Here is a 24,613-nt window from a genome sequence, read left to right as displayed (position 1 = left end):
AAATGTTAACATATTAACAAACTCCAGGAGATAGTGAAGAACAGGGAAGCCTGCCAGGCCTGCTGCAGTTCAAGAGGTGGCAGAAAGTCGGACATGACTTGGCGACTGAATAACAACAACGGTTTTTATTTATTGAGCCCTTGCTGTGTGTCAGACACAAAGTCAAGTGTTTTAGATACATCTACAAAACCTCCCCACAGCCCTGTCAGGAAGATATAGTTACCTCCAACTCAAAGATGAGAATATGAAACTCAAAAAGCGAAGTGACTGTTCTAGGGTTCCATATGTGTAGACTAATAATGTTGGAGTTGGAACCCCCCTTTGTCCTATTTAAATGTCCACTGTGGTAACTTGTAAGTAGGACAATGCAAAAGACAGATATAAGCAACAGAATTCACCTCTAAACCTCTTGTCTTCCGGGAAACCCCCAGCCCCTGGCCTGCAGCCCCAGGGGATGGCACCATGACCCCTGGCCCAGGTGAGCCAAGACACACTCCGCTGTACTGGGCGAGGCCCGACCCCGCGGTAGCCAATAGCGCGGGCTCCTCTGGGGGCGGAGCTCTCCCGTTTCCGCGTCCTGATTGGGCTACTCAGGGGCTCTTCAGGATGCGCGCTCTGATTGGGTGCCTCTGGGGCGGGGCCGGGGCGGGGCGGGGCGGGGCGCGCCAGATTTGGGAGCGGGTCTTGTGCGTGGATCACGTGGAGCTAGCGCGCGGGTCCCAACTCAGATGGTGTCGGCAGCAGCCGGGAGCTTGGTGTTTCTGGCTGTGCTTCTTCCCCCGCGGCTCCGAGAAGCGGGATCGGGTGAGTGCGGAGCGCCTTGCTGGCGCCTGGGGTAAGGGGCCGGGGAGCGCGGCCCCAGGTCAAGACCCGTGCGGTTGGGTTGACCGCACCTCGAAGGCTCGGTGCAGGTGCCGGCGGCCGCCTTCCTTGTGGAACTCTAGATTTCAGTGCAGCGCGTCACCTCGTGCCAGTATCTTGCCGGCGCTGCCGTGTCCAGGTGCTCCCTGTAGCCCATTTTGCAGACGGGGAAGGGGAGGCTCAAAGAGGGGGCCCGACGAAGCCCACGCGGTCCCACTGCACTTGCGGCCGCCCTGGGGTGGTGGTGGGCGAGCCTGGCCTCCCCACCCCTCACCCCGGCCTAGGAGACAAGCGCTGCCCTGTGGGGTTCACGGCCCAGGGCCCTGAGCGTCGAGGTCCAGGAAGTTAAGCGACCTTTGATCAACTGATGCAAGCACAAACGCGATTAGAGCTGGCGGACTGGAAACACCAGTTCACGTTCTTATGGGCTCATAATCTTTTTACTTGCCGGAACGGGCAGTGGACGTGGGCGATTATGGTTTTGTTTAGCACAGGGTCAGGGAAAAGAGTTCAGATTCCTTCTGTCACTATTATATGCCACCTAGCTTCTGAGCCTGTTTGCTCCTTTGTAAAGTAGGGTCTCACACAGACAATAATTTCCTCAGGACCAACAGGGGGCTGATCCCATTGTGTGACAAAGACCCAGGAAAGATCTGGGGGTATGGGAAGGATGGTAACCCTGGGAAGTGAATTCACTTACTCGGATTGTTTCCCTGGGCTTGAGGTGATGATCATGGACAGTGTCACAGGTAAGTGACATTTCTCCAACAGAAACACCAACAGCATGACACAGTGACAGCTGCAGTGGGTTGTGTTTCCCGGGTTGCTTAGAGGTAGTAAAGATGGCCCTAAGGTACCCAAGTCTCTTTCATAATAATAGTAGCTGCTCTCTCTCTCTCTTTTTTAAAATCTCTTGACCACACCACATGGCATGTGGGATCTTAGTTCTCCAACGAGGGATGGAACTCATGGCCCCTGCAGTGGAAGCATGGAGTCTTAACCACTGGACCACTGGTGATGTCCTGTAGCTGCTGATTGTTGAGTAGTCACTCTGCCTGGTCCTGTCTGAGTGCTCTGTGTTGTATACCTCATTTAACTCCAACCAGCTCAGGACTGTTGTCATCCCTGTGTCATGCACAAGGAGACTGAGAAACAGGTGTCCGCAGCACATTAGGAAGTGGAAAGCGGGACTCAAACTCTGCAGGCTGGCTCTGCAGTGAGTTCAGCACAGCTCCCTTGGATGTGGCCTTCACTGATGGGAAGTGGGGCATGGCGGGGGTCCGACCCATGGAATGTCCACTGCTCTCACGAAATGAACCTTGATCTTCTCCAGTTGGGTTTCTCTTGTTGTTAGTTTCAGACAGGTATTTCTCAAACAGGTACATTGGGAAACGACATGAGACTTAGGTCCTTGAGCACAGTTTGAAACCTGTGAGCTCTATTCTGCCAAGGTGAGGATCTTATCTCATCCCTGCACTGGACTTTAGGCCCTCGAATCTCATCTCCTCGTCTCTGTTGTGTTCCTTATTTCTGATCCTTGACAACTGAAACTTCTTCCCTTTTTCAGGCCTTTGGACTGGTGTTTGCTCTTGCCCCACGTCTCACAAGCTTGGCTTCTTTCCACTGTTCTGATCTAAGCTCAGGCGCTTTCCATGGCAGGTCTAAACAAGCCCTTTGACTGTTTATTGCCCTCTAACAGTCATCACCAGAGAAAGAGATGGCACCCCACTCCAGTCCTCTTGCCTGGAAAATCCCATGGATGGAGGAGCCTGGTGGGCTGCAGTCCATGGGGTCGCTACGAGTCGGACACGACTGAGTGACTTAGCAGCAGCAGCAACAGTCATCACTCCCTGATGTTATCTCTCGTGAACTTATTTACTTTTTTAGATCCTGCTTCTCATAATGGCAGGGCCTCTGTCTTGTTGACCCCTGTATTCTGAGGTCCTAACTCAGTGCCTGGGACACAGGTGTCATTTAATAAATATTTGTTAAAGGAACAAATTAATCCATTGTAGGTTAATGATAGTGAAGTAAAGCTCCTAAATATCAAAAGCTTATTTCTCATTAAATGTAGAATTACTATATGACCCGGAAATTCTACTTCTGGGTATAACCCCAAAAGAACTGACCGTATAGACTGGATATTTGTGCACCTGTGTTCATGGCAGCGTTCCTTGCAATAGCCAGGAGGTGGTAGCAGCCCAGGCATCAGATGGATGGGTGGATGGATAAACAAGTAGTCTTTCTGAACAGTGGACTATTATCCAGCCTTTAAAAGGAAGGAAACTGACACCTGCGCCACACAGTTGAACTTTGGTGCCATTGTGCTGTGTGAAATAAACCAGCTACAAAAGGACAAATATTGTGTGACCTCATTTACAGGAGGTCCCTGAAATAGTCAAATTCACAGAGATAGAAACTAGCATAGTTGCTACCCTATGCTGGAAGGGAAGGGAATGGAGCATGTTTAATGGGGACACAGTTTTAGTTTAGGAAGGTGGAAGCATTCTGAAGATGATGGTGGTGGAGCTGCATGACAGTGTGGATGTTTTTAATGTCACTGAGCTGTGCACTTCTGTCACAGTTCAAAAAAAAGTGAGAAAAGTGCAAGGTGTCCTGTTTCTCAGTCAACATCCAGACCTGAAGGATAGACGCTCAGTGTATCTTCCGGTCTTCCCTCTGATGTAAAAGAGGACAGTCTCGGGATCTTTGTCTCACTTGTTTGCCAGCTGTCAGGGTTCTCTGCCTTTCTTACTGTAATTTAGAATGCTGCAAGATATACATTATACTGTAATAGATATTACAGATTTAACTGAAACAAAACAAAGAATCCTGAAGTTACTGTTTTAATAAAGAGTTCAGACCTCTTTGACTTTTGTTTTTTTTTTTAAAAAGAACTTTAAAAAGAACTCAACTTGGGTGGATTTAATAAGAGTGTAAACTGAGCACTCCATTTGGGGGTGGGGGTGACTTGACCTGAGTGGTAACAGGATTCAGGGTGAGAAACACCCCCAGAGAGTGGCAGCAGGAGCACAGGGGCCCTGCTAGCCTTGGAGCGGGGCCAACCATACAGACAGCCCTCACCCAGGGATTGAGAAGGAACTGGGACTCCCAAGTTTGCATCTTTGATGAGAGGAGGGTTTGTTGGCACTTCCCAGGTGGTCCAGTGGTTAAAACTCTATGCTCCCAATGCAGGGGCACGGGTTTGATCCCAAAAGATCCCACATGCTTTGCGATGCAGCCATAAAAGAAAGAGTTTGCTATGAGGGCAAAGCAGTTGGCTTTGCCACCCTGCGGGTGGCGATGCTGACAGGAGATGCTGAGACCACAGGTGGAGGTGGAGTGGAGCGGATCTGAGTGCCTCTAGGAGCTGATGCAGATCTAGCTTTCCTGGGAGAAGGGAAAGAAAGCATTCCAAAGGGACTTTAGTTACTTATTTGGTGGTTGAGAAATACTTGCTCTGTATTGCTTGAATCCTTTTTAACATTGAGCAGTTGGAATTTCAAAGAAACTTTTCTCTTTAAAAAGACTGTAGGACGAGTGTACCTGTTTGGTCTCTGGTTTTCTGTAGGTTTGCCACCACCTGCTGAGGGCACATGGGAAGCAGCCATTGAGTTCAGAGGAGCCATTGGCCAGGTGTCCAGACCATCTCGTCTCCCTGCACCTCTTGGGGGCGGGGTTTGGCGGAGGCCCTGGCACCGGGGTTGGGGCCACTTCTGCCTTAGATGCATTTGTGGCCTAAGTCCTGCACTCACTGCTGGTTTTGTGGGCGTGGCCGTGTTTCTGATCCTATTGTGCTCATGTTAAAATAATGGCTGCTTCAAAAACCCCAGTTTGGGATTTCCTGGTTAAAGCTTCCTGCTGGTAGATATTTGCTTCCCCAGAGATTAAGGAGGATACTGTGACTGGGGACTGTGTGGCTGGTTTATTTAGTGAGCATGTGTCTAGCAAGTGATACCGTATGTGTGCCTTGTGCAGGAGAACCATGCTCTTCCTTCTGTGTCTGCTCTTGACTCTCCCAGCTGCTGTTGATGGCACCTGTGACACCAGATGACCGGGCAGCTTTCCCTCACCCAGCAGTTCTGCCCCACCAGCTTGTGTTGCTCATTTCAGCTCAGTTCTGACGTGAGCCAGAGTGAGCACAGACCCCACAGGTTAGTCCCACCAGACAGCCGCCCCTCCCCACTTCAGATGCCAGTCACAAGTATCAGGTACCCAGGGGACCCACAACTTCTGTCCAGCTTGGTCCCAGGACCCTCCTTGGACTCGAACATGTTCTAGAAGAGGTCTCAGAACCCAGGCAGACACTAACTTACGTTCACCAGTTCATTAAAGGATATGACAAAGGACACAGATAAGCAGCCAGAGGAAGAGAGAAATGTTCAGGGCGAGGGCTGGGAGGGTTCCTGTGGAGTTGGGGTGCACCACCTGGAAGCTCCCTGAACCCTGTGAGGGGTCATTAACTCCATTTCCAGCCCCTTTCCCTCTCTGGAGGAGTTGAGGGGGCTGAAAATGCTTCTCATCATGGCCTGGTCTTTCTGGGACCAGCCCCAACTTGGGAGCCTCCCACCCCGAGTTGCATCATTGGAACAAGAGATGTTCCTGTCACTAGGAAATCGCAGAGACCTGTGTGTGTGTGTGATTATTTATATTCTTACGGTGCTCTCAGGAGACTGTGTCTAATGGGCCCCTTCTCAGCCTGGTCACCACCCTCCAAGCTGACCTGCCCCCAGCGCTTGTCCTTGTGGGCCCGGTTATCTGTCTGCATTTAGTGTGCTTGCTGTTTCCTGCTCACCTTGCCCCAGGAAGCCCCGTGAAGTTTCAGTCTGTGTGGGTCCCACTGTGTTCCCAGTCCCGACCTGTGGCTGCTGAGGGGAAGGGCCTCACTAAGTAACTGTTAAGGGAATGAATTTGAAATGAAAGCTTATCTAATTAGTAGAAAGTACTGAAAAGTTGCCAACCATCGATTAAAGGTCAGTTCCTGTAAACATTTACACTGTCCCTTTAGCTGAAATAACACTGAGCTCAGACTCTTGTTCTTTGTGGGCACGTATGTGAAGACACAAGCCTGCTGTATTGTGATGATGCCGAGTCCAGGTGTGTACCTCTGCCCGTGGACCTTACCAGAGGTAAGGGTCAACCCAGAGCATGCACTTTACCTGCAGCCCCAGCCATGGGACACCAGGTGGTGGAGCCTGTGTGGGGTTTGAGACTCTCCTCCAAGGCCAGTGGGCTGTGCAGCCCTCCACTAAGATACTTTTCTGAGTCTCATTTTCATTACTTGAGAAATAGAAAAAGTAATGCATAAGTCAGCAATTCATTTGGCAAATATTACTCTCATATGGCTGTGCTGGGTACTGTGGGAAATTTTTTACAAAGTAACCATCAGCCCTTGCCTTCAGGAAGCTGGCTTAGTTGGGGAGCTAAGCCACAACCAGGAGAAGTTCAGGTAGGAAGAGGGGGTGTTGGGCTCCCCGAGGCTGGAGCAGCCTCAAGGCAAGGAGGGCGGGTCTCCTGAGGAGCCAGTGACCTGCAGGGATCCACAGGTGGTCCCACACGGTGGATCTGCAGCAGAGTCCTCATGCTCTCCAGGCGGTTCTGGGACAAGGCCCACACGTGTGTCAGTCCTTCAGCAACTTGGGAACTGACAGGTGGTGATGAGCTGTGACTGAGTTTAATATTCGAAGTTTTTCCATTTTTAGGTGCCTCTGAACCAGCACAATGGCAGCTCCAGTCAACAAGGCACCCAGAGATGCCGATTTGTGGTCCTTGCACGAGAAGATGCTGGCACAGCCCCTGAAGGACAGCGATGTCGAGGTGAGGCTGTGGGTGTTCTCGCAAGTTCTGCTGTTGGAGGTCCTTGTTCAGGCCTCTGATTCTCACCAGAAATGAGCTGTGTTTGGGACAGCCTTGTGGTTTGGACACAGGACAGGTTTATAGGCAGTGGCTGCAAAGTGGCTGAAAGTCCCTTGAGGGTGCATTTAGATCTGAGTTTCTGTGAAGAGCAGTGTGCTGGCTGCTGCTGAGGAAAGGGGAAGGGGTGGGCTCACTGAGACTTGACCCTCTTCTTACAGTTCAGGGGAGCATTTCTAGAAGCATCTTTTATTTATGTATTTCCCCAACAGCTTTACACATGAGATAAGTGAATGCACTTAACATACAAGTTGCCCATTTAAAGTACACAGTTCAGTGGTTTTTAGTGTATTTATGATTGCTTTTGGAACATTTTAATCCCCCCAAAAGAAACCTCAAACCCATTAGCAATTGCCCCCCTCCATCCCCCAGATTCCCAACCCTCAGCAACCACTGGTCTGTTTTCTGTCTCTGTGGATTCATCTAGGTATCTGTTATTTTAAGGAAAGGAATAAGGAACAAAGTTCAGGAGGGAAACTTGGTGAAATCTAGGGATGAAAATAACAAGATGGTGCAGAATTTTAAAATTCCGTGGGATGCGTGTTTTAAGGATCATCTTCTCTTCCATCGTTTTGTTCTCCTTAATTCACTTTCTTTTCTTTTTTTTTTTTTTTTTCTTAATTCACTTTCTATTAATTCCTTCCAGGTGCTAAAAGCTTTGAGGAGGATTTCCTTTGTTCCTCAGGTGCTGCGGGAGTCATCTTAGTCTGGTTACACTTGGCTTCTGAGGGCAAAATCTGAAAGTATAAGCGTCTCTTCTCTTTACTCAGTTACTGCTCGGATCAGAGCAGATGTTAAACTGCAGTGTTCCCATTCCTGTTTTCTTCTTGTCAGGTTTACAACATTATTAAGAAGGAGAGTAACCGGCAGAGGGTTGGACTGGAGCTGATCGCCTCTGAGAACTTTGCCAGCCGGGCTGTTCTGGAGGCCCTAGGCTCTTGCCTGAACAACAAGTACTCTGAGGGGTACCCAGGCCAGAGGTATGTGAGTGTCATCCAGACCTGCCTCCCAGGAAGGGAGTGGACATTTCAGAAAACAGCCAGGTTCTCAATGGCAGGGCCTCCTGTCCCCTCCTCTCTTAACGATTCCTAGCGGGTGGTGGCACCTGTGTTCTGGGGGCAAGATACTTGGGCTCACTTGCACAGTCCCCCTGGGCCTTTCTACAATAACAACCAGGCCCGAAGGAGCAGCTGCTGGCTGCGGCTGAGCCTCCAGAGGAAGGCTGTGTAAGCAGGGACCCCAAGATGAGACTGACCTGCCACACTGGAAACTGGGTCAGCGTTTTAAATGCTGGGTTTACCTACAAGAGATTTCGATCAGCTTCTCTTCCTGAGAACCAGGAGAAGTCATATTCATTTGTGTTTCTTACAGTTGTCATCAGGCAGAGGTGGTGGTGACAGAATTTAACACGTGGTTTTTGCAAAATTGCACACTTGTGTCCCAGAGGACATGGAAAAGGGAGGGTCACCTGCCAGTCTACACTGATTAGAGAGTCATAATTTTTGGACCCCCACACCCATCCCCCTGGAAGGGGGTTGTAGGGTCACATGCCCTCCTGAACCTTGTCCTGTTCACAAATTGAGTCCTTCACAATAAACCAGGGATCACGAGTGAGGCGCTTTCCTGAGTCTTGAGTTTTTCAAGTGAATTACTGAAACGGAGGGGGTCATTTGTATCCAACTGGGGCAGCAGTGCTGGTGGCCCAGTGACCAGGGACTTGCCTTTGGCATTGAAGTGGGGGGCAGTCCTGTGGGCCTGAGCCCTCAGCTTGTCGGTCCACACTGACTCTGGGTGGTCAGTTTGGGAACCAAGTGAAATTGTGGGACACCGAGCTTGTGTTCAAACCCCAGGCTGCCTGGGGTCCCAGTGTTTCTAGTTGACCTTGGAGGACATACTTTGGTGCCTCTGTCCAGAGATGCGGTGCTGCAGCCTTGCTGCTTTTTGCTGGGACTGAGGGCATGGTGACCATGGCACACCACCCCTGCCCCCAGCTCTGTTCCCACTACAACAGGAGGAGAGAGGAGCACCCATTCTCTGGCAGGTCAAGTTGACTTGAAGAGCATGGCTTCCATCCCAGGCCAAAACTAGTCACAAATAATAAAAAAACATAAGTGCATGATACATTGTGATATGCAATTATTAAACAAACAATAAAATTTTATTAGAAATGCAAAGTTAATCCCCCAAACCAGTAACTCCTTCTCCCAGCCCCTGGAAACCACTGTCCTGCTCCACATGCTATGAATTGATCCCTGGGCAGCTGGCACAGGCCATCACATGGCTGTGACAGTGTCCTCAGGGCTCATCCGAGATGTGGGGTCAGACCTCCCCACGGATGGCGAGACACAGCCACCTGGGCCTGGTGGAAGCCGTCTTGTGGGTTCAGGGTGCGTGTTCTCACCCTTGCTCCTTCATCCCACTAGGAGCCTGGCCTCTCTCCTGCATGCAGAAGTGGCGCCAGTGGGCCTATACCTCCCGCCTTCCTCTGCAGGTACTATGGTGGGACGGAGTTCATCGACGAGCTAGAGGTCCTCTGTCAGAAGCGAGCGCTGCAGGTCTATGGCCTGGACCCCCAGTGCTGGGGGGTTAACGTCCAGCCTTACTCAGGTAATGGCCAGGTCCAGACAGGCCTGGGTGGCCCCCCTTCCTGCCAGCCTCCTAGGGCTCCCTGAAAAGGAGAGTATAAGCAGGACACCCTGCCAGATGGGGGAGATGAGGTCTCCTCCATCCCCCTCAACTGTCTATTGCACACATGCCTCCTGGGTACCCCACCCCTATCTCTGAATGTCCCTGCTACTTACTCAAGGGCACCTGGGTCCAGGAGAGGGCATGGCAGCAGCCAGGCTGTTGCGGCCACTTGTGATCGATGGCCTTGTGGGCAGGAGTAATTGTGCCTCCCGGGTCTGTTCACTCCAGGCTCCCCAGCAAACTTCGCAGTGTACACGGCCCTGGTGGAGCCCCATGGCCGCATCATGGGCCTGGACCTGCCGGATGGGGGCCACCTGACCCATGGGTTCATGACCGACAAGAAGAAGATTTCTGCCACGTCCATCTTTTTTGAATCTATGCCCTACAAGGTATGGGTGTGTGTGTCTACATTCTGTGGCTTGTTTCTCAAAACCTCCTCACTGGCCATGCCTGTAGGAATAAGGAGCTTCATTTCCAAGGCACCTCAGGAAGTCTCGTCATCACTGTCTCTCATCTCTCTGCTCTGGGGACCCTTGGGTGTTCACGGCTTGCTGGAACCCCCCAGGGCATTCTGTCCAAGAGTGACGATACCTGACTGTTTTAAACAGTTGTGCCTGTCTTGCCCTCGAGTCCTGGTCAGGGGTGAGGGCAGCAGAGGGGTCTAGGCAAGGGGAGGGAGTCCTCTTACCCTCAACGGCTGGGCGTGCTCTGGCGGAGTGGCCCGTGTGGCTGGAGGGAGCAGTGTGAGCCCAGTCTCCGTGACATCCACAGGTGAATCCCGATACCGGCTACATCAACTACGACCAGCTGGAGGAGAACGCCCGCCTCTTCCACCCGAGGCTGATCATTGCAGGTGAGAGTGGGCCAGGGCCCCAGCCCCCACACGGGAGGTGTGCTCTTCCACCACGTGCTGGTCCCTGCTGGCTCTGCTGTGCAGCCGGGCTGCTCGGGTCTGAGTATCTCCGTCTCTCTCGGGACTGTTAGTACTGCCCTGCTCTCCAGAAGCATCTGGACACACTGGCCCCTGTCCAGCTGGAGTGGTAACAGTGGGGAACCTGTCCCCCCGATCCTGTGACACAGGAGCAGAGGACAGGGTTGCTTTTGGCACGGATGGGATTTCTCGAACCTTAGAGGGAGCAGCCCCGGCTTTCAGGCAGGCACACTGGGTGGGCGGGGCAGGGGCTCTGCTCACGCTGGAGCTGACTGCCAGCCAAGGTCTCTCAAGGGTGACTCCACATCACCCTTGCCATCTCAGGGACTAGCTGCTACTCCCGGAACCTGGACTACGCTCGGCTGCGCAAGATCGCTGACGACAACGGGGCGTACCTCATGGCCGACATGGCACATGTCAGTGGGCTGGTGGCGGCCGGTGTGGTGCCTTCGCCCTTCGAGCACTGCCACGTGGTGTCCACCACCACCCACAAGACCCTGCGGGGCTGCCGCGCCGGCATGATCTTCTACAGGAAGGGTGCGCTTATCCCTGGGGGGTGTCGGTCCCGTGAAGAGCAGGGGGCGAGAGCACAGCAGTCCAGGTCGTGGGGCAGGAGGGCGGGGAGGGGTCTGGATGACGGAGCCTTTGTTTGGGGTTTCTGTTCCCGAGAAGCCAGATGAGGGTCCCATGGTCCTTCAGCCCTAGATGGTACCGGTGACTAAGCTCCATCAACAGAGACAACCCACTCTGGGGACCAAGTCTCTTTGACCCCTGCAAGACCCCCTTGCCCAGCCCCTGGCTAGGGCTGGACACACCATCGCCCACTGGGCCTCCAGGGCCCTGCTGCTCCTTGGAGGCCCCTCCCCAGCTGCTTTAAGCTTTCCAAGGCCAGCAGCCTTTCCCACCCACCTGGGAGACATTTGTTTCCCTGCTGTACGTTGGTGGTACTTGACTGAGCCGGTCACAGAGCAAGGCCTGGCTCTGCCACAGAAGCGCTGTGTGATCTTGGGCTAGTTGTGCAGCCCCTCTGTGCCTTGTTTCCTCACCTCCGGATCATCACAGTAGCGTCTGTCCCTTGGGATGGCTGTTGTGAGGATTAAATGAAAGAATTTAGCGAAGCTGCTCAGAGCAGTTCCCAGCTCACAAGACGCTCAGTGGAGATGCTGGCAGCTCCCATCCCTGATCCTTAACTCTTCTCAGAAAGGAAGCTTCTTTCCCGTTTCTGGCCCAGTGAGCCCCATCTCCTCCAGAGGCATCGTCTTGGATGGCTCTTTGAGAAACTGCCCAAGGTGTACTCCTTGTTCCTGTCTTGATGGAAGGACATTTTCATCCTTCCTTTAATTTCTAAAGCTTGGTTCCCCCTCCCCTGAACCCTCAGGAGCAAGCACCCTCCCTGGTCCGCAGTGTCAGCTCCAGGAGTGGGGTCTGGGCTGGGTCTGTGTCCAGGCAGGGAGAGAACAGAGGGGACGGCCTGTCCCATGTCCCATGTTGTCCTTCATCCAGGAGTGCGCAGTGTGGACCCCAAGACAGGCAAAGAGACTCGCTACAACCTGGAGTCGCTTATCAACTCTGCTGTGTTTCCAGGCCTGCAAGGGGGACCCCACAACCACGCCATTGCTGGTAACGCACCCTACCCCATGGCTTCCCTGCTGTTACCCAGCTTCGCAGCCCGATCCGCACCTTGCTCACGACCCCACCCCACCCCAGGCAGAAGCAGTTCTCTGGTGGTACACAAGCCTTAGAGAATCTGTGATGACTTCAGAGTTACTTCTCCATCTTTGGAGAAAAGCAGTTGGTGGAGGAGCCAGGGTCAACGTGTCACTTCCCTTTCAACCAGTGTTTGCAAGGAGGGATGTGGAGGAAGCAGTGAAGGGCGAGTTTAGATTTGGGGCTGGGTGGGGTGGCTCCCTTTACACCCCCAGCTCAGCGCCCAGGTGCCCCAGCTCTGCGATGGTGGGGTGCCCATCCACTGGCCACTCCAGCCCTTTCCACATGCTGACTGGAGGCTCCTGTGCCAGGACTCGGGCAGGTAGCTTGCATCCTCCTCCATCTTTGGTGCCCCTTTAAGCAGCCCTCGGGATGGAACAAATCCAGAGGAGCCTGGATGAACTGGTGGATCGGCCACTCCTCTCCCCGGCTCTGCTCTGAAAGCTGCCTCACTTTGCATCAAAGCAGTGGCAGCTAAGTGAAGCAAGTCCCACATCCACCTTGCTGGGGACAGGGAGCAGCTCTCCCATGGCAATCTTAGCCCGGAACTTCCTGCTGGACAGGGGCTGCCTGAAAAACTCTTGCTCAGAGAGGTCTGGAGAGCCAGCCAGGGAATGGCAGGGTTAAAGTGGGATCATTTGGGAGGAGATGTAACCCTGCCTTGGTGACACTGAGAAGCTTGGATGCCTGAGTAGAGACAGGTGTTTCTTTGACTCATGGTCTGCCTTTCATTTCCTGCCAGGGGTCGCAGTTGCTCTGAAGCAGGCCATGACTCCAGAGTTCAGAGCCTACCAGCGCCAGGTGGTGGCCAACTGCAGGGCTTTGGCTGAGGCCTTGATGGGACTGGGCTACAGAGTGGTCACAGGTACAGCCGGAAGTGAGCCCATGCGGTGGCCCTGCTCCTCGTCCCCTCTCCGTCCAGGTGTGGCAGTAGGTCATGGCCTGGGCAGGTGGCCATAGCTCTGGGGTGACTCAGGAGTCCCAGCTCTGGACACGTGACCTCTGGATTCAAACCTTGAAACAGCCTTGCGAATCACTGGTCTTGTTTTACAAATGGGCATCTGAGGTTCCTAAAGCCACACGACTACTGGAGTTGGGGGCAGTGAGGGTAGGGGTGGGAGGATGGGTCGAGGGCCAAGGGTCAGCTTAGGCCATGAGCATGTTTGAAGTCAGTGCCTGGGGATTAAGCAGGGTTCATTCACAGTGAAGATCAGGTGCTTGAGAGATGCCTGGGAGGCCAGGGGCTGTTCCAGAAAGTTCTTCCATGCCCTCACCTGCACCACTTTGAAGATACAATCACCTTGGCAGGATTAGGGGTAAAGTACGTGACATGCGTTACCCGGGCACCTCCATTGCCCCCTGCCCACTGCCCTGAGGCCCCTTAGAGGGAGCCTTGAAGATGGATCTCGAGACAAGTGGGAAATTCCCAAGGGGGGCCGTCACCCCGACAGGCTTCCAGGAGCTGGTGGGTTGGGATGCAGCCATGGGCCATTTGGGCTGGCCATACGCCCTCAGCCCCCTCTGCATTCTCCGGTTCCCTTTCTAAACTACTCTGTGCTTCATCTCAAACCCTGAGGCCCTGGGTCTTTAGCAGGTGATGACAGCCCTGCAGGACACGTGGTGGGGTCACCTTCCTGACCTCACCTGCTGTAGCCCCCTTGCACCCTGCCACTTCTTTGGAAGAGGGATCCCTGTGCTCAGCACAGGATCACCTTCCATGTCTCCCACCTGGTTTCCAGGGGGTTCTGACAACCACTTGATCCTCGTGGACCTCCGCTCCAAAGGCACAGATGGTGGCAGAGCAGAGAAGGTGCTGGAAGCCTGCTCCATCGCCTGCAATAAGAACACCTGCCCAGGTGAGCATCCTTGGTCCTCTCCTGTCTGGACCTCTTGGGGCTGATGGTTACTTGCTCTTGGGACAAGATGTGCTGTGTAGGACAGGAGCCAGGCTTTCCCCCTCTGCCTGCCCCCTCTGATGAGACACTGAGCCTGCCCAGGACAGAGCAGGAGAGGGTGCGGGAGGTGGGGGTCCTCTGGAAAATTGGATTTCTCAGCGGCTCATGAGTAAGATGTGGGAGATGCATCTCAGATGCAGACGTGAACACCTGGTGTCAGGAGCAAGGACCATGTCCAGGAGGCCACTTCCTCGTATTTAAAGTAGTGCAGCCAACAACTGGCTCCACCTCCTGGCTTCTGCCTTCCGCTCTGGCCCCCTTCTGTGTCTGCCTGAGCTGGTATCTTCAGGCCCATTCCTTTTGCCTATGCGTCCCTTTTTGGTTCAGGGGGGTCAGTGGGGGACAGAGCCTGTTTATCTTGAAGGTGATAAAAGCGCACTACGGCCCAGTGGGCTGCGCCTGGGGACCCCAGCACTGACCTCCCGAGGGCTCTTGGAAGAAGATTTCCAAAAGGTCGCCCATTTCATTCACAGAGGTGAGGGGGAGGCATGGCTGCTGGCCAAGCTGGGCTGTGGGATGGCGGGGGAGGACTGCTCTCATCAGGGCCGGTGATGGCCAGGGGACAGAGCCTCGCCCAGCAGAATACATGGGCAGAGAGGGTGGCGGGCGTGGGTGGGAGGCACACACTGGGGCCTGGACGGCAGAGCAGTTGGCTGGCCACTGGGCACGTGGGCAGTGGTGTCTCTCGCTGGCACAGGCATAGAGCTGACCCTGCAGATCCAGGACGCCGTAGGGGTGAAGGCCACCCTGAAGGAGTTCATGGAGAAGCTGGCAGGAGCCGAGGAGCACCAGCAGGCTGTGGCAGCCCTCAGGGCAGAGGTGGAGAGCTTCGCCACCCTATTCCCGCTGCCTGGCCTGCCTGGCTTCTAGAGGAGCGCCTGCCTGCCCAGGGACCCAGCGCCCTGCGGGCCCCACACAGGCCCTCCTGAAGGCCTCTTTTCAGAATTTGCTACCTTTTTTACCTGCTTCACAAATCAACATTTAAAGCTCCTGGGACAAGTTATGAAGGAGTATAAATCTGAACCTCACCTTCTTGCAGCTTCAAATACAGTTATCATGGGAAAATGGAATACAATTTAGCCATTCCACCTTAATTATCCAGACGAGTGTGGGCACAGCTACTGGGAAGACACTGGGACCTTTACCCCCTCTTGATCCCCTGGGCTTCCCAACACTGTGACAAATAGAAGCACTGAGCTGCAGCTGGGAGAAGCTGCTATGACACCAGACAAGGGCTCAGCTCTGATGTGGGTGAGGAGGGAGCGTCCTGGCCTGTGCTTTCAACCAGAATCCCAAGTCAGATGATTTTGTTCAGGTGCCACCCAGCTAAGTGGGAGTCCGGCTCTCACACCTGGGGAGGAGGGGGACGTGTGTGGTTTCCTCTCCCAGTCTGGAACAGGCGACCCTGGAAGCCAGTCTGGAGCCACCAAGGTCCAGATGACCATCTCCCTCCCCTGATCAGGAAACCAGAGGTCACCTTCCCAGAGAAACTTTATTTTCCACAAATATCAAGTGCAAAACATAGATGACCATTTTTAATAAGCACAGTCCAATTTTTAACCACAGGATGTCTACAAGAATTATAGTTTTAAAAAATACAACCAATTTTTATATTTCAAAAATATCTCAACTCAAATAAATTAATTTCTTAAAAAGTACACTTTTCATACTATTTGTTTGGCATGACTGGTTAAACTGGTACAGCCACACCGAGAGCTGTGGGCACACGCATGTGCAGCGTGCTCTCACCCTGCAGTGCCCACAGCTCACCCGGTGGACCCACGCTCACACATGACAAGGAACATGCAATAATAAAATAGCCTTTAAAAAAATGACAAATACGACTTCATCACGCCCTATGCTTCTCACCGTGGCCTGAACGCAGCTGTGGGTGGGGGCTCCAGCGCAGTGGGCGGGGCAGCCGCCACCTCTGGAGGCTGTGGGGTCGTCATACTGCCCAGCCTGAGACAAAGGGGCGTCCCCAGGCTGCCGCACGCCCACCCCACACGCCTGCTCCCTCCTCCCCACTGCAGTGGTGACCAAACCTCAGGTAGGGCCAGTGTGCTCAAACCCTAGCTGAAGCTGGTTTTCCTTCTGGGCAGAAGTAGAGATTTGATGCTTTTCCTTTTTGCAGTCTGTTAATGCTGTCTTTCTTTAAAATTCCAGTTTTAGCAGTTTCTATCACAACACTGGGGAAAAGCCAGAAAGCCAGCTGGTTTGCTTCATAGCACGAGCCAAGGCACTTTCTCAAGCCTCTAGGGAGATGGGAAAGGCTGTCCACTAGCCGAGGGCTCCTGTCTGTGTGGAGACCATGTGGCAGCGGCAGCATCGTGGACTGAGTGGATAAGCTGGCCGGGCAGGCAACATCAGGCCGGGGAGGGGGCAGCAAGCTGTGTGCAGGGTCGTCTGGACTGCTTGGCCTCTGGGGACGTGTCACGAGCTGCAGCAGCTCTTGGGGGAGAATCTATCAGCCTTCCTGTGACTTGTCACTAGTTTGGGGGTGAAATTTACATCTCTGCAGGTGGTAACTGACCTAAAACAGGATGTCAAGAACCAACTGGGAAATGACCTGGGATCAGCTTCTACTGAAGGAGCAAGACCCCCAGGGGCTGTAAAAGGGTTCGGCGGGTGTGGAGTTTCTGGAAGTCTCTTAACTGCCAGCTTGAGCAGGTTCTTCATAACCTGGACTACTTTAAAAAGGTGGTGGCGGGGGGGGGGGGGGGGGCCTGGTGCATGTAACAGACTGGAAATGAAGCTGAAACCAACCTCAAGGTTTTGGTGCCTGGGCCTCCAAGGTGACACCAGGACTGAAGAAGGGGTGCTGACACCCTGATTTCTTAAGTGTCTTGGTGTTTGAACACTTATTATTACAGGGCAAACAAGATGAGCTGCTGCACAGGCTACCATCGCTCAGACTGGGTGCGTCTGACACTTCCGGCAGGTTCCGGAACTGTGGCAGGGCCAGGAGAGCCTGGTTCCCCTTCGAGATCCTCTGAAGAGAAACATACTTGCCATCAAGCAAGCCTGTGAAACAGTCACACTGCAGAGCTGGCTTTTAACCAACATTTAAATGCTGGAGTTCAACCACTAGTTAGCAAAGGCTACTTCTAAGTGAAGACACAGCTCAAGGGACTGGCTCCCGGGTGCCCACTCTGTGGCTGCCCCATGGCCAGGTCTGCTCACACCAGCCAGGCTTGCCCTCCACACCCTGGGGGTCTCCTGACCACTTAAGGTATAGCTTCTGCACAAATACTCTCTAGAATTGGACTTTTGCTTCAAGGAGGCCAGTGTGACTGACCTGCTGCCCCTCCCAGCTTCCCAAGTAAGAGGTGTGAACTGCTGAGTCCATGCTGATGGCCCAGGAACAAAACAGGTGGGCCAGTGATCACCTTGTATCTGGTCACTGGGGCCCCACGGCCCACCAGTCTTCCCTGGACGTAAGGTGTCACAAACGCTCATGTCCCAGGAGGCCCAACTAGACACAATCAGCCACCTACCTGGAAACAAAGCAGCCTCAGAACACAAGGATGGGGGGGTGGGGAGTAACAGGAGGACAGTCTTCCTGCCTGCACCCACACCGCACATTTAAAAGCTGCCGGGCCATCCCCGGAGACGCCTCTGGGGGAACACAGGTGACAGCACAGGTACACAGCCGAGAAGACAAGGCGACACAATGCCCCCAAGGGGCCTCAGTCAGAGACTCTGGAGCAGGACCAGCCCTCCAGCGGGAATGGAGGCCCTGAGCAGAAGCCCAGGCAGGGAGAAGCCACCGGACTGAGGTGACATGGAGCCAACAACACGGAATGCTGCCCCAGCAGACCTGCACACACATGCTCAGGAGCAACCACTGTGGCTGGTTCAGGTGTGTTTATCACAATTTGGGGAAACGTAAAGCAGTAACACCAAGAGTTCTCTCTACTTCAGGAAAAACAACGTAAGGAAAAAAAGGTACGAAAGTCTCAAGATTGCAAAAACCACCCATCTATGTACATCAGGGGTAACTGTCAGAGCCTCGGGGGTCCTGGTGGGTGAAGGTGTGCGGGACTCGGGGTGGGGAGGGCTGCAGCAGAGCAAGCTGCCATAAGGTGCCCACGCTCCAGGCCAGCACAGCCCGAGGCAGATCACTGAGACTGCCACACAGCCTTCCTGGAGACCCCAGCCTGGCGGCTGGTTGGGTAGGACCCAGCGGCCGCCAGGCCCGCGACACCCCACGAGGTAGTGAAGTGGTTGCAAAGGTTTGCTGTGGGTGTGAGGACTGGGGTGACCTCTGCCAAATGAACTCCAGCCTGTCAGCAGACCCTTTGAAAGAACAGAGTAGGATCACCTGGCCAGGGGGGTGGACAGGGCTGGCTTTTCCTCGAGGAACCCCGTGGCCTTGTCTCCGGGGCTCCCCACCCCCGAGAACAGATCTGAAAATGGGATTCCAGTGACTCCGCTCACTCCTGCTGAACTTGGGAGCCCAGTGACAGGCGCCTCCATGCCTGGTCAGGAGGTGAGGCCTGGGCAGGGTGCCTTCAGGGGCCTCCCTGAGAGGGCGGCTCCACGAAGCCGAGTGAAGGGCCTCGTCCTGCTTCCCACCGTGTCCTCCAGGCAACAGCTGCCCCCCGATCTTGCTTGTGTGAGTGTCCAGAGAAGCAGCCTGCGACCAGCGCGGTCCTCCACATGGGCTCTGCCCCGCTGCCCTAATCCACCACCAAGACTTTCTTCTGTCCCAGCCTCTGGGCCTGACGCCAACCACTCTCCTCCAAGGGATGCTGCCAGAGGGCCAGGCCCTCCACCCTTGCCCAGAGGCACCTGGGAACCATGGCTGCTGCCTTGGTGTCCTTCCCGCTGACAACAGCAGGAGTCTGAACAGCTCAGAGGACCGCTCAGTCATGCCAACCCCTCCCCAACCCTGGGCCACAGGTCTCAGTCACCGAGGCGGGCTGGACTCAGATCTTGTACAGAAAGCTGGGCACGTAGTCGAACCTGAGGGCAGGCTGGCTGGTCCCGTGCCGCTCCTGCATGTAGTGCAGCCGCAGCAGCTCCGCCAGGTACCGCACCACCTTGACGTCCTCGTGCACTAGCCCCAGCGTCAGCTGCAGGAAGCTGGCCTGGCGACTGGCAGCCAGCTCTGGGGCCTCGCCGCCGTGCGCGGGCAGGTGCAGGTGATGGCAGAAGGTGTAGAGGAAGGCCTTGGCACACAGCTGTGCGAGCATGCTCTGCACGTGCAGGAAGTAGGTGCTGCCCCGCCGGATGTGTGTGCGGTGGTCCGCCAGCCGCGGCACCAGGGTGCCCCTGTAGAGCGGGCAGCGCAAGGTCTTCCGGTCCAGGTCAAGGATGCTCGTGTAGCGGCTGTAGCGGCTCAGGGCGTGCAAGGCACCAGCACTGGCGGGGGATGCCACCCTGAAACACACAGATCAAGGTCAGGGGGCAGAAGCTGGGGTGGGGCCCCCTCTCAAGAGGCCAGCCCCGGCCAGCCCCACTCGCTGGTGCTCTCTGGAAGGCAAATGTGGTCGCGACGATCTTCACGGCTCCGCAGCCCTCACGATGGAGGTCAAATCCTAGTGTGGCTCATGAAGCCCTGATGACCGCTTTCTGCTAGTCTCTGAGGCCCAGCTGTTACTTCCCTGGGGACTCCCCTGCAGCCATGCCAAGCTTTCCAGTTGGGGGCAGGTTCTGCTCTGCCTGAACACCAGGCCCTTTCTGCTGTGCCTGGCTTATGACAACTCAAACCTCACCCAGCCTCCCTGACCCCCATGTGCACCCGTTTCTTCCTCTGTGACCTGGTCAAGTTCCTTCACTTCTGAGCCTTGTCTGTGAGGCAGACGCTGGTCCTAGCTACTGGGTCACCTCAGAGGGCAAGTCCGGGGTGCTCAGGACAGCGCTTGGCCCTTACCCCGAGCCTGGTGCTGACCAGTGTGGTACCAGGAGCTTCTGCAGACTCGGATCTGTAACCCATGCGGCACCCTGCATGTCAGAGGCGGGAAGGTGGGTGGGGTTCGCTCGGCAAGGGAAGGAGTGCCAGGGGAGGCGGGGTAGGGACTGTCCTGGGTCCAGCTCTCAGATTCTATACTGACTTAGCACATGGGACCAAGCCCAGTGGACACACAGAAGCACCCTCTGCTTGGACCCTCTAGCACTGACCCTCAGGGGCCTCGATCTGCCTCTTATCTCAGTGTCCAACCTACCTGCCGGCCTGGCTCACCACCCACCTCAGCTGAGCACCCCTGGGGCCCGGGTTCAATGTGCATCCCAGGGGGCAGCCCTTTCCTGCTCTGAAAGGCAGCTGCAGGACCCCCGCCCTAGCCTCGGTTCATCTCCTCAGAGTGCCCCCCACCTCATTGCTGCTCACTGCCCAGGACACCTTTAGAGAAGCCGCAGCAAGCCCAGTCCCCACTCTCCTCCTGGTCCTTCGGTCAACCCTCCAGCGACAGGTGCCCTGGAGGGCAAGGCCCCCAGCCTGTCCACTGTGGCTCACACCCAAGCAGGACCCTCTGGGGGCACATGTCCCAATTCTCAACCCCTGTGCACTCAGGAGCTCTGGGAGGGAGGGCTCACGGCACGAGTCATCAGACAACCTCCAAGGTCTCAGCTGCCACTGTTGACGGGTCTCCCACTTTCCTGGAGGGACCCTCCATGGCTCCAAGGCCAGGGGCCAGGGCCTGGCTCCGCCCCTGCCACCCAGCCTACCTTCCTCAGGGCAGGTCTTCACCCCGTGGGGACATCCGAGCAGCAGACAGGGATCAGACACAACTGGCCCAACACCCAGCCCACGGAGAGGTCACAGCTGGAGTGGGAGCAGGGCAGCCTGTCACAGGGACGCCCCACTGCGGACACATCTGTAATCCAGCCTTGGGCACAGTGGCTGCCACTTAACAGCCTCAGTAAACATCTGGCAAATGACTGCTCATGACGCAACCCTCCTATTTCCCCAGAAGGGAGGAGGGCCCTGCCTGGGTGCCCACTGCAAGGGAGCAACTCAAGCATGCCCTTCTCTATGGTCCAGGGACTGGACTCCAGCTATCACCCCTCTCAATACCCGCATGTTGCAGGTGAGCAAAGGCAGGTGTGGGGAGAGGAGTGAGCAGGCTGAGCATTCAAGGGCAGGAGTCCTTCAAGGTAGACAAACAGAGTGGAAAACCCCAAAAGGAACTGCTAAAGCACAAGGGAGTGAAGTGGAGACAGAAAGCTTTTAAGAGGTGGAGGATTCAGCTCCCGCAGCCGACAGGACAGTGGAGGGGGAGCCAGGAAGGCTGCCTTTCCCAGCACTGCTACCCTCCTAAGACCCAGACCTCGCCTCAGTCATTTGCACCATAGTGTGAACTAGAGACTCAGCAGGGACCTGAGATTCAGAAGTCCAGTCATTCCCAAACCTTGCTGCAAACCACGTGACTCCACTTCATACCCCAAGCCAACCCGATGAGAATCTCTGCAGGTGGGGCCAAGGAGCCCGTGATTCTAGAAAATGCTCCCAAACAGTTTTGATACAACAAGGTACAGACCAGGGTCTGGAACCACTTCGCAACAGAAGTCCCTTTGGAAAGGATCTGCCCAAAGTGACACAGTGAGTTGGTGTGGGGCCCTCCACAGGACCCATGAACCTCACCCCAAGGGACAGCCACCCGACAGCTCATCTCTCACGGCCAGGGCCCCTCCCACCCCATGACCAGTTACCTCTGCAGGCCAATAAGCTTCCACTTCTGGAAGTCCGTGATATGCAAAGGGGAGGAGAGCCAGTGCTTCACAGGTTTGCCATGGCGGCCATAGCCAGGGACAAAGATGGAGAGCGCAGTCACCAGCTTCCTGACCATGGCCTCCTCTTCCCCCAAGACCACCAGCGTCCTCCCGCTGAGCAGGGAGTAGATGGCTGGGTGGGCAAACGGGTACTGGCGGATGAACTTTAAGGCGTTCTGGCCCGCCCTCTTCTTGTGCCTCTCGGAAGAGGGGCCAGCAGGAGGCATGGAGGAGGGAGTCCTGTCGGAGCTGGTGGAGGCTACGCTGCTCCCATAGCTGGTGGCGTCGGAGTGGTCATCCAGGCTGGTCTTACTGCTGTCTAGGCTGGTCAGCAGGTGGCTCGGGTCCAGCTCATAAGCAGGGAAGCCTTCACAACTATTGTTTCGGGAAGAAGGACTGGCATTTTCCACCGAGAAGTCCACGTGGAACCCTTGGTCCTTCTGCCGGTAGCGCTGTGGGGGAACGCTCACAACCCCATCCTCATCAGAGAGTGTGTGGCCTGGGGTGGAGAGTGGCACCAGCAGAGCACCAGCTTCCCTCCCGATGCAGCACGAGGCATCTGTCTGCAGCGAAGCGAGGCCCGAGCTGCCATCCTCGGCCTCCCCCACCTCCGGTGGGCTGATGCCTGCCTGGAAGTGGATGGCCCCCTGGCCACCCTCTGCGTAGGACTCCTCCTCGTTAATGGCACTTGGATAGCTGGCCTTGAAGTCGTCAGGGATGAGGGCCTCAGAGGGGCAGGTGCTGAGGACTTCGATGCTGTCCCCACTGATGGTCCTGTGGCTGACCGCCTTGCTCCGGACCACCTGGGGGCTCAAGGGCACTGTGAGGCTGGACTGGCTCTCAGACTTTGACAGCACAGAGGTGGGTTTCTCTGTGCCCAGAACCTCGATGCTCTCTCCGCTACTAACGCTCCCTTTCATGTCCATCTCCAGATAGTCCAAGTTCTCCTGGGGGTCAAAACTGCTTGATTCCATCACGGCCGCTTCCCTTGATGCCTCATCCCCAAGGTCCTGCTCCATCTTGATGAGCACGGACTCCACGCTGGATTTGTAGGAGCCCACGCTGATTAACACCTGAGGAACTAAACAGTCTTCTGGAGACTCAGAAGGCAGCCCGTAGTGATGGGGCTTAGAGACTGTGCTCTCCTGTTTCTCAGCCAGTCTGTCGCCGACCTCCACCAAGTCTTCAAAAAGGAAGCTGGTGATGTGCTGCTGCTTCAGGAGTGCTCTGTCAATCTGACTGGTCAGGAGGTAACAAAGGTCCCCTCTGAACATGTGCTCAACGTGGCGGAGCTGCGCCAGCGTCTGGGTGAAGTACTCTGTGTCACAGAGCTCCTCCAAGGTCTTGAGCTTCTTGTCAAAACACTTGGTGGACTTTGCTTTGATGAGTTTCGGGGTGTAGGAGGGTCTGCAGGCATAATGGTCGGTGTCAGCAGATTCTTCAGGGTCAGAGGTAGTGGCTGCCTGGCTGGGCGGATGCTGGATGTGCTCCAATTCCCTAGGACACAAACTGGACCCCCTCAACTTGCGATGAGGGTATGAGCGGATCTGCCTCAGAAGGTCTTGATGTTCGATGATGGACTTCTCTACACTGGCCAGTTCATTGGCCTTCTCGATGGCCTGAGATGAGTAAAAGCCTTTGTCGTTAGCTTTCTTCTGGATCTCTGTCTCCGTGTGTAGCACTGTCCTGGTGTAATCCAAATCTTTCAGTTTTTTTTCAAGTTCCCCGGCAAAAGCCTTCCTGTTGCCTGTCTTCAAGCACTCTGATGCTTTGGAAAATTCAGCTGAGAGCTCCTGGAACTGCTGCATAATTTTGTGCTGGTCTGCCGAGATATAAGCCATACAAAAGGGCCTCACGAAGCCGCGGGCCTCCAGGTCATACAGGGTGAGATGGTGCACGTAGGCAAAGGCCCCTTCCTTGGAGTCTCCCAGCACCACCTTGGAGTCCTCCACGAAGTTCAGTTTGGGGTAGGCAGAGCCAGGAGGATGGCCCACGAAGGAGGCCTGGTAATCCACAGACATGATCCGCAAAGAGAAGTAATTGAGATCAAAAGTACCAAAAACTTTGGTGTCATTGGGGATGGTCAATAAGGGCTGGGGTCCCACCTGCTCAGAGAATTCGGAAATAAGGATGAAGTCCCGAGAGAACTTGGCCCCGGACAGTTTGGACCATGGATTGGCTCCTTGGCTGGCGAAGGGGAAGAGCGGCACCGAGTACTCCTCGGGCAGTGCCGGCTCATTGTAAGGCTCCTCCTCGTACTCGTCCTCTTTGGTGAAGGCCACCACGTCAGGGGCGCTGATCATATTTCCAGGTATATGGGAAGAACATGGAGAGGAAGTAGGACAGATGCGGAGGTAGCCAACGCAGGGGAGCCAGGCCTCTGGAGGAGGAAGCAAAGTCCCTGCGGAGCAGTCTTCTTTGCGTCCTCAGAAGTCCGAGGCTGCCAGTCACAAACCGGAGGTTCGAGCTCTCGCAGCCCCTCAAAGGTGTGGCTCCTTCAAGGGTTCCGGAGGCCTCAGGAGACCCCAGAACTCCGCAGGTCAGGAAGACCCAGGAGACTGGATGCCCTTCGCCTCCTCCCGCGACCGCGGCGGGTGCAGGGCACCCGCAGCGAGGTCACCGGCGCTCCCCGGAGCACACCACCACGGCAACAGCCCCACCTCAGGACGGTTGCCCAGTGCGGGGCTGCGGGCTGCCGCACGGACCAGCCAAGCGTGACGACTCCCACGGCCCGAAGGCAGAAACCGTCACGGCTCTTCGGACGCCACAACCCGGATCTAGCTACCGCGGCACCGCCATCTTGGTGTCACATGACTCGAGCTGTCGTGCCGCGTGACCCGGA

At 55.2% G+C, this 24,613-nt stretch overlaps 2 protein-coding genes across 5 annotated transcripts in view; one reads left to right on the top strand and one right to left on the bottom strand.

The window, feature by feature from the left end:
* Positions 1-15,713, top strand: part of SHMT1 (serine hydroxymethyltransferase 1) — a 27,799-nt gene extending 12,086 nt beyond the window's left edge. Inside the window, exons 1-14 of one of the 4 annotated variants that reach the window (XM_006048850.4) lie at positions 681-804; positions 4,840-5,015; positions 5,922-5,990; positions 6,564-6,678; positions 7,609-7,754; positions 9,266-9,381; positions 9,691-9,851; positions 10,234-10,315; positions 10,718-10,930; positions 11,897-12,013; positions 12,843-12,965; positions 13,840-13,956; positions 14,420-14,530; positions 14,753-15,713. In XM_006048850.4, the coding sequence (XP_006048912.1) occupies positions 6,583-6,678; positions 7,609-7,754; positions 9,266-9,381; positions 9,691-9,851; positions 10,234-10,315; positions 10,718-10,930; positions 11,897-12,013; positions 12,843-12,965; positions 13,840-13,956; positions 14,420-14,530; positions 14,753-14,925 (1,455 nt within the window). In that variant the 5' untranslated portion in view covers positions 681-804; positions 4,840-5,015; positions 5,922-5,990; positions 6,564-6,582 and the 3' untranslated portion in view covers positions 14,926-15,713. Of the gene's footprint in view, positions 1-648; positions 805-4,839; positions 5,016-5,869; positions 5,991-6,563; positions 6,679-7,608; positions 7,755-9,265; positions 9,382-9,690; positions 9,852-10,233; positions 10,316-10,717; positions 10,931-11,896; positions 12,014-12,842; positions 12,966-13,839; positions 13,957-14,419; positions 14,531-14,752 lie in introns of those variants that run through there. The other 3 variants (XM_006048851.4, XM_006048849.4, XM_044939155.2) reach the window with 3 other exon arrangements.
* SMCR8 (SMCR8-C9orf72 complex subunit) lies at positions 15,529-24,569 on the bottom strand. Its single transcript, XM_006048854.4, has 2 exons — positions 21,712-24,569; positions 15,529-19,440 (listed from the first exon to the last, which is right to left on the bottom strand). The coding sequence occupies exons 1-2, from the start codon at positions 24,072-24,074 to the stop codon at positions 18,987-18,989; spliced, it is 2,817 nt and encodes a 938-aa protein (XP_006048916.1). The 5' UTR covers positions 24,075-24,569; the 3' UTR covers positions 15,529-18,986.
* Between the last annotated feature and the right edge of the window lie 44 nt (positions 24,570-24,613).

Source organism: Bubalus bubalis, chromosome 3 (assembly GCF_019923935.1).
Source record: "Bubalus bubalis isolate 160015118507 breed Murrah chromosome 3, NDDB_SH_1, whole genome shotgun sequence".
Taxonomy (NCBI): Eukaryota; Metazoa; Chordata; class Mammalia; order Artiodactyla; family Bovidae; genus Bubalus; species Bubalus bubalis.
This window is presented reverse-complemented; position numbering and strand designations above follow the sequence as displayed.

Bases quoted from the DNA above. Each gene is read 5' to 3' on its own strand.
- SMCR8 (XM_006048854.4), bottom strand. From the start codon at position 24,074: ATGATCAGCGCCCCTGACGTGGTGGCCTTCACCAAAGAGGACGAGTAC. The intron at 19,441-21,711 runs GTAACTGGTCAT...TGTGTGTTTCAG, and splicing joins AAGCTTATTGGCCTGCAGAG to GGTGGCATCCCCCGCCAGTG.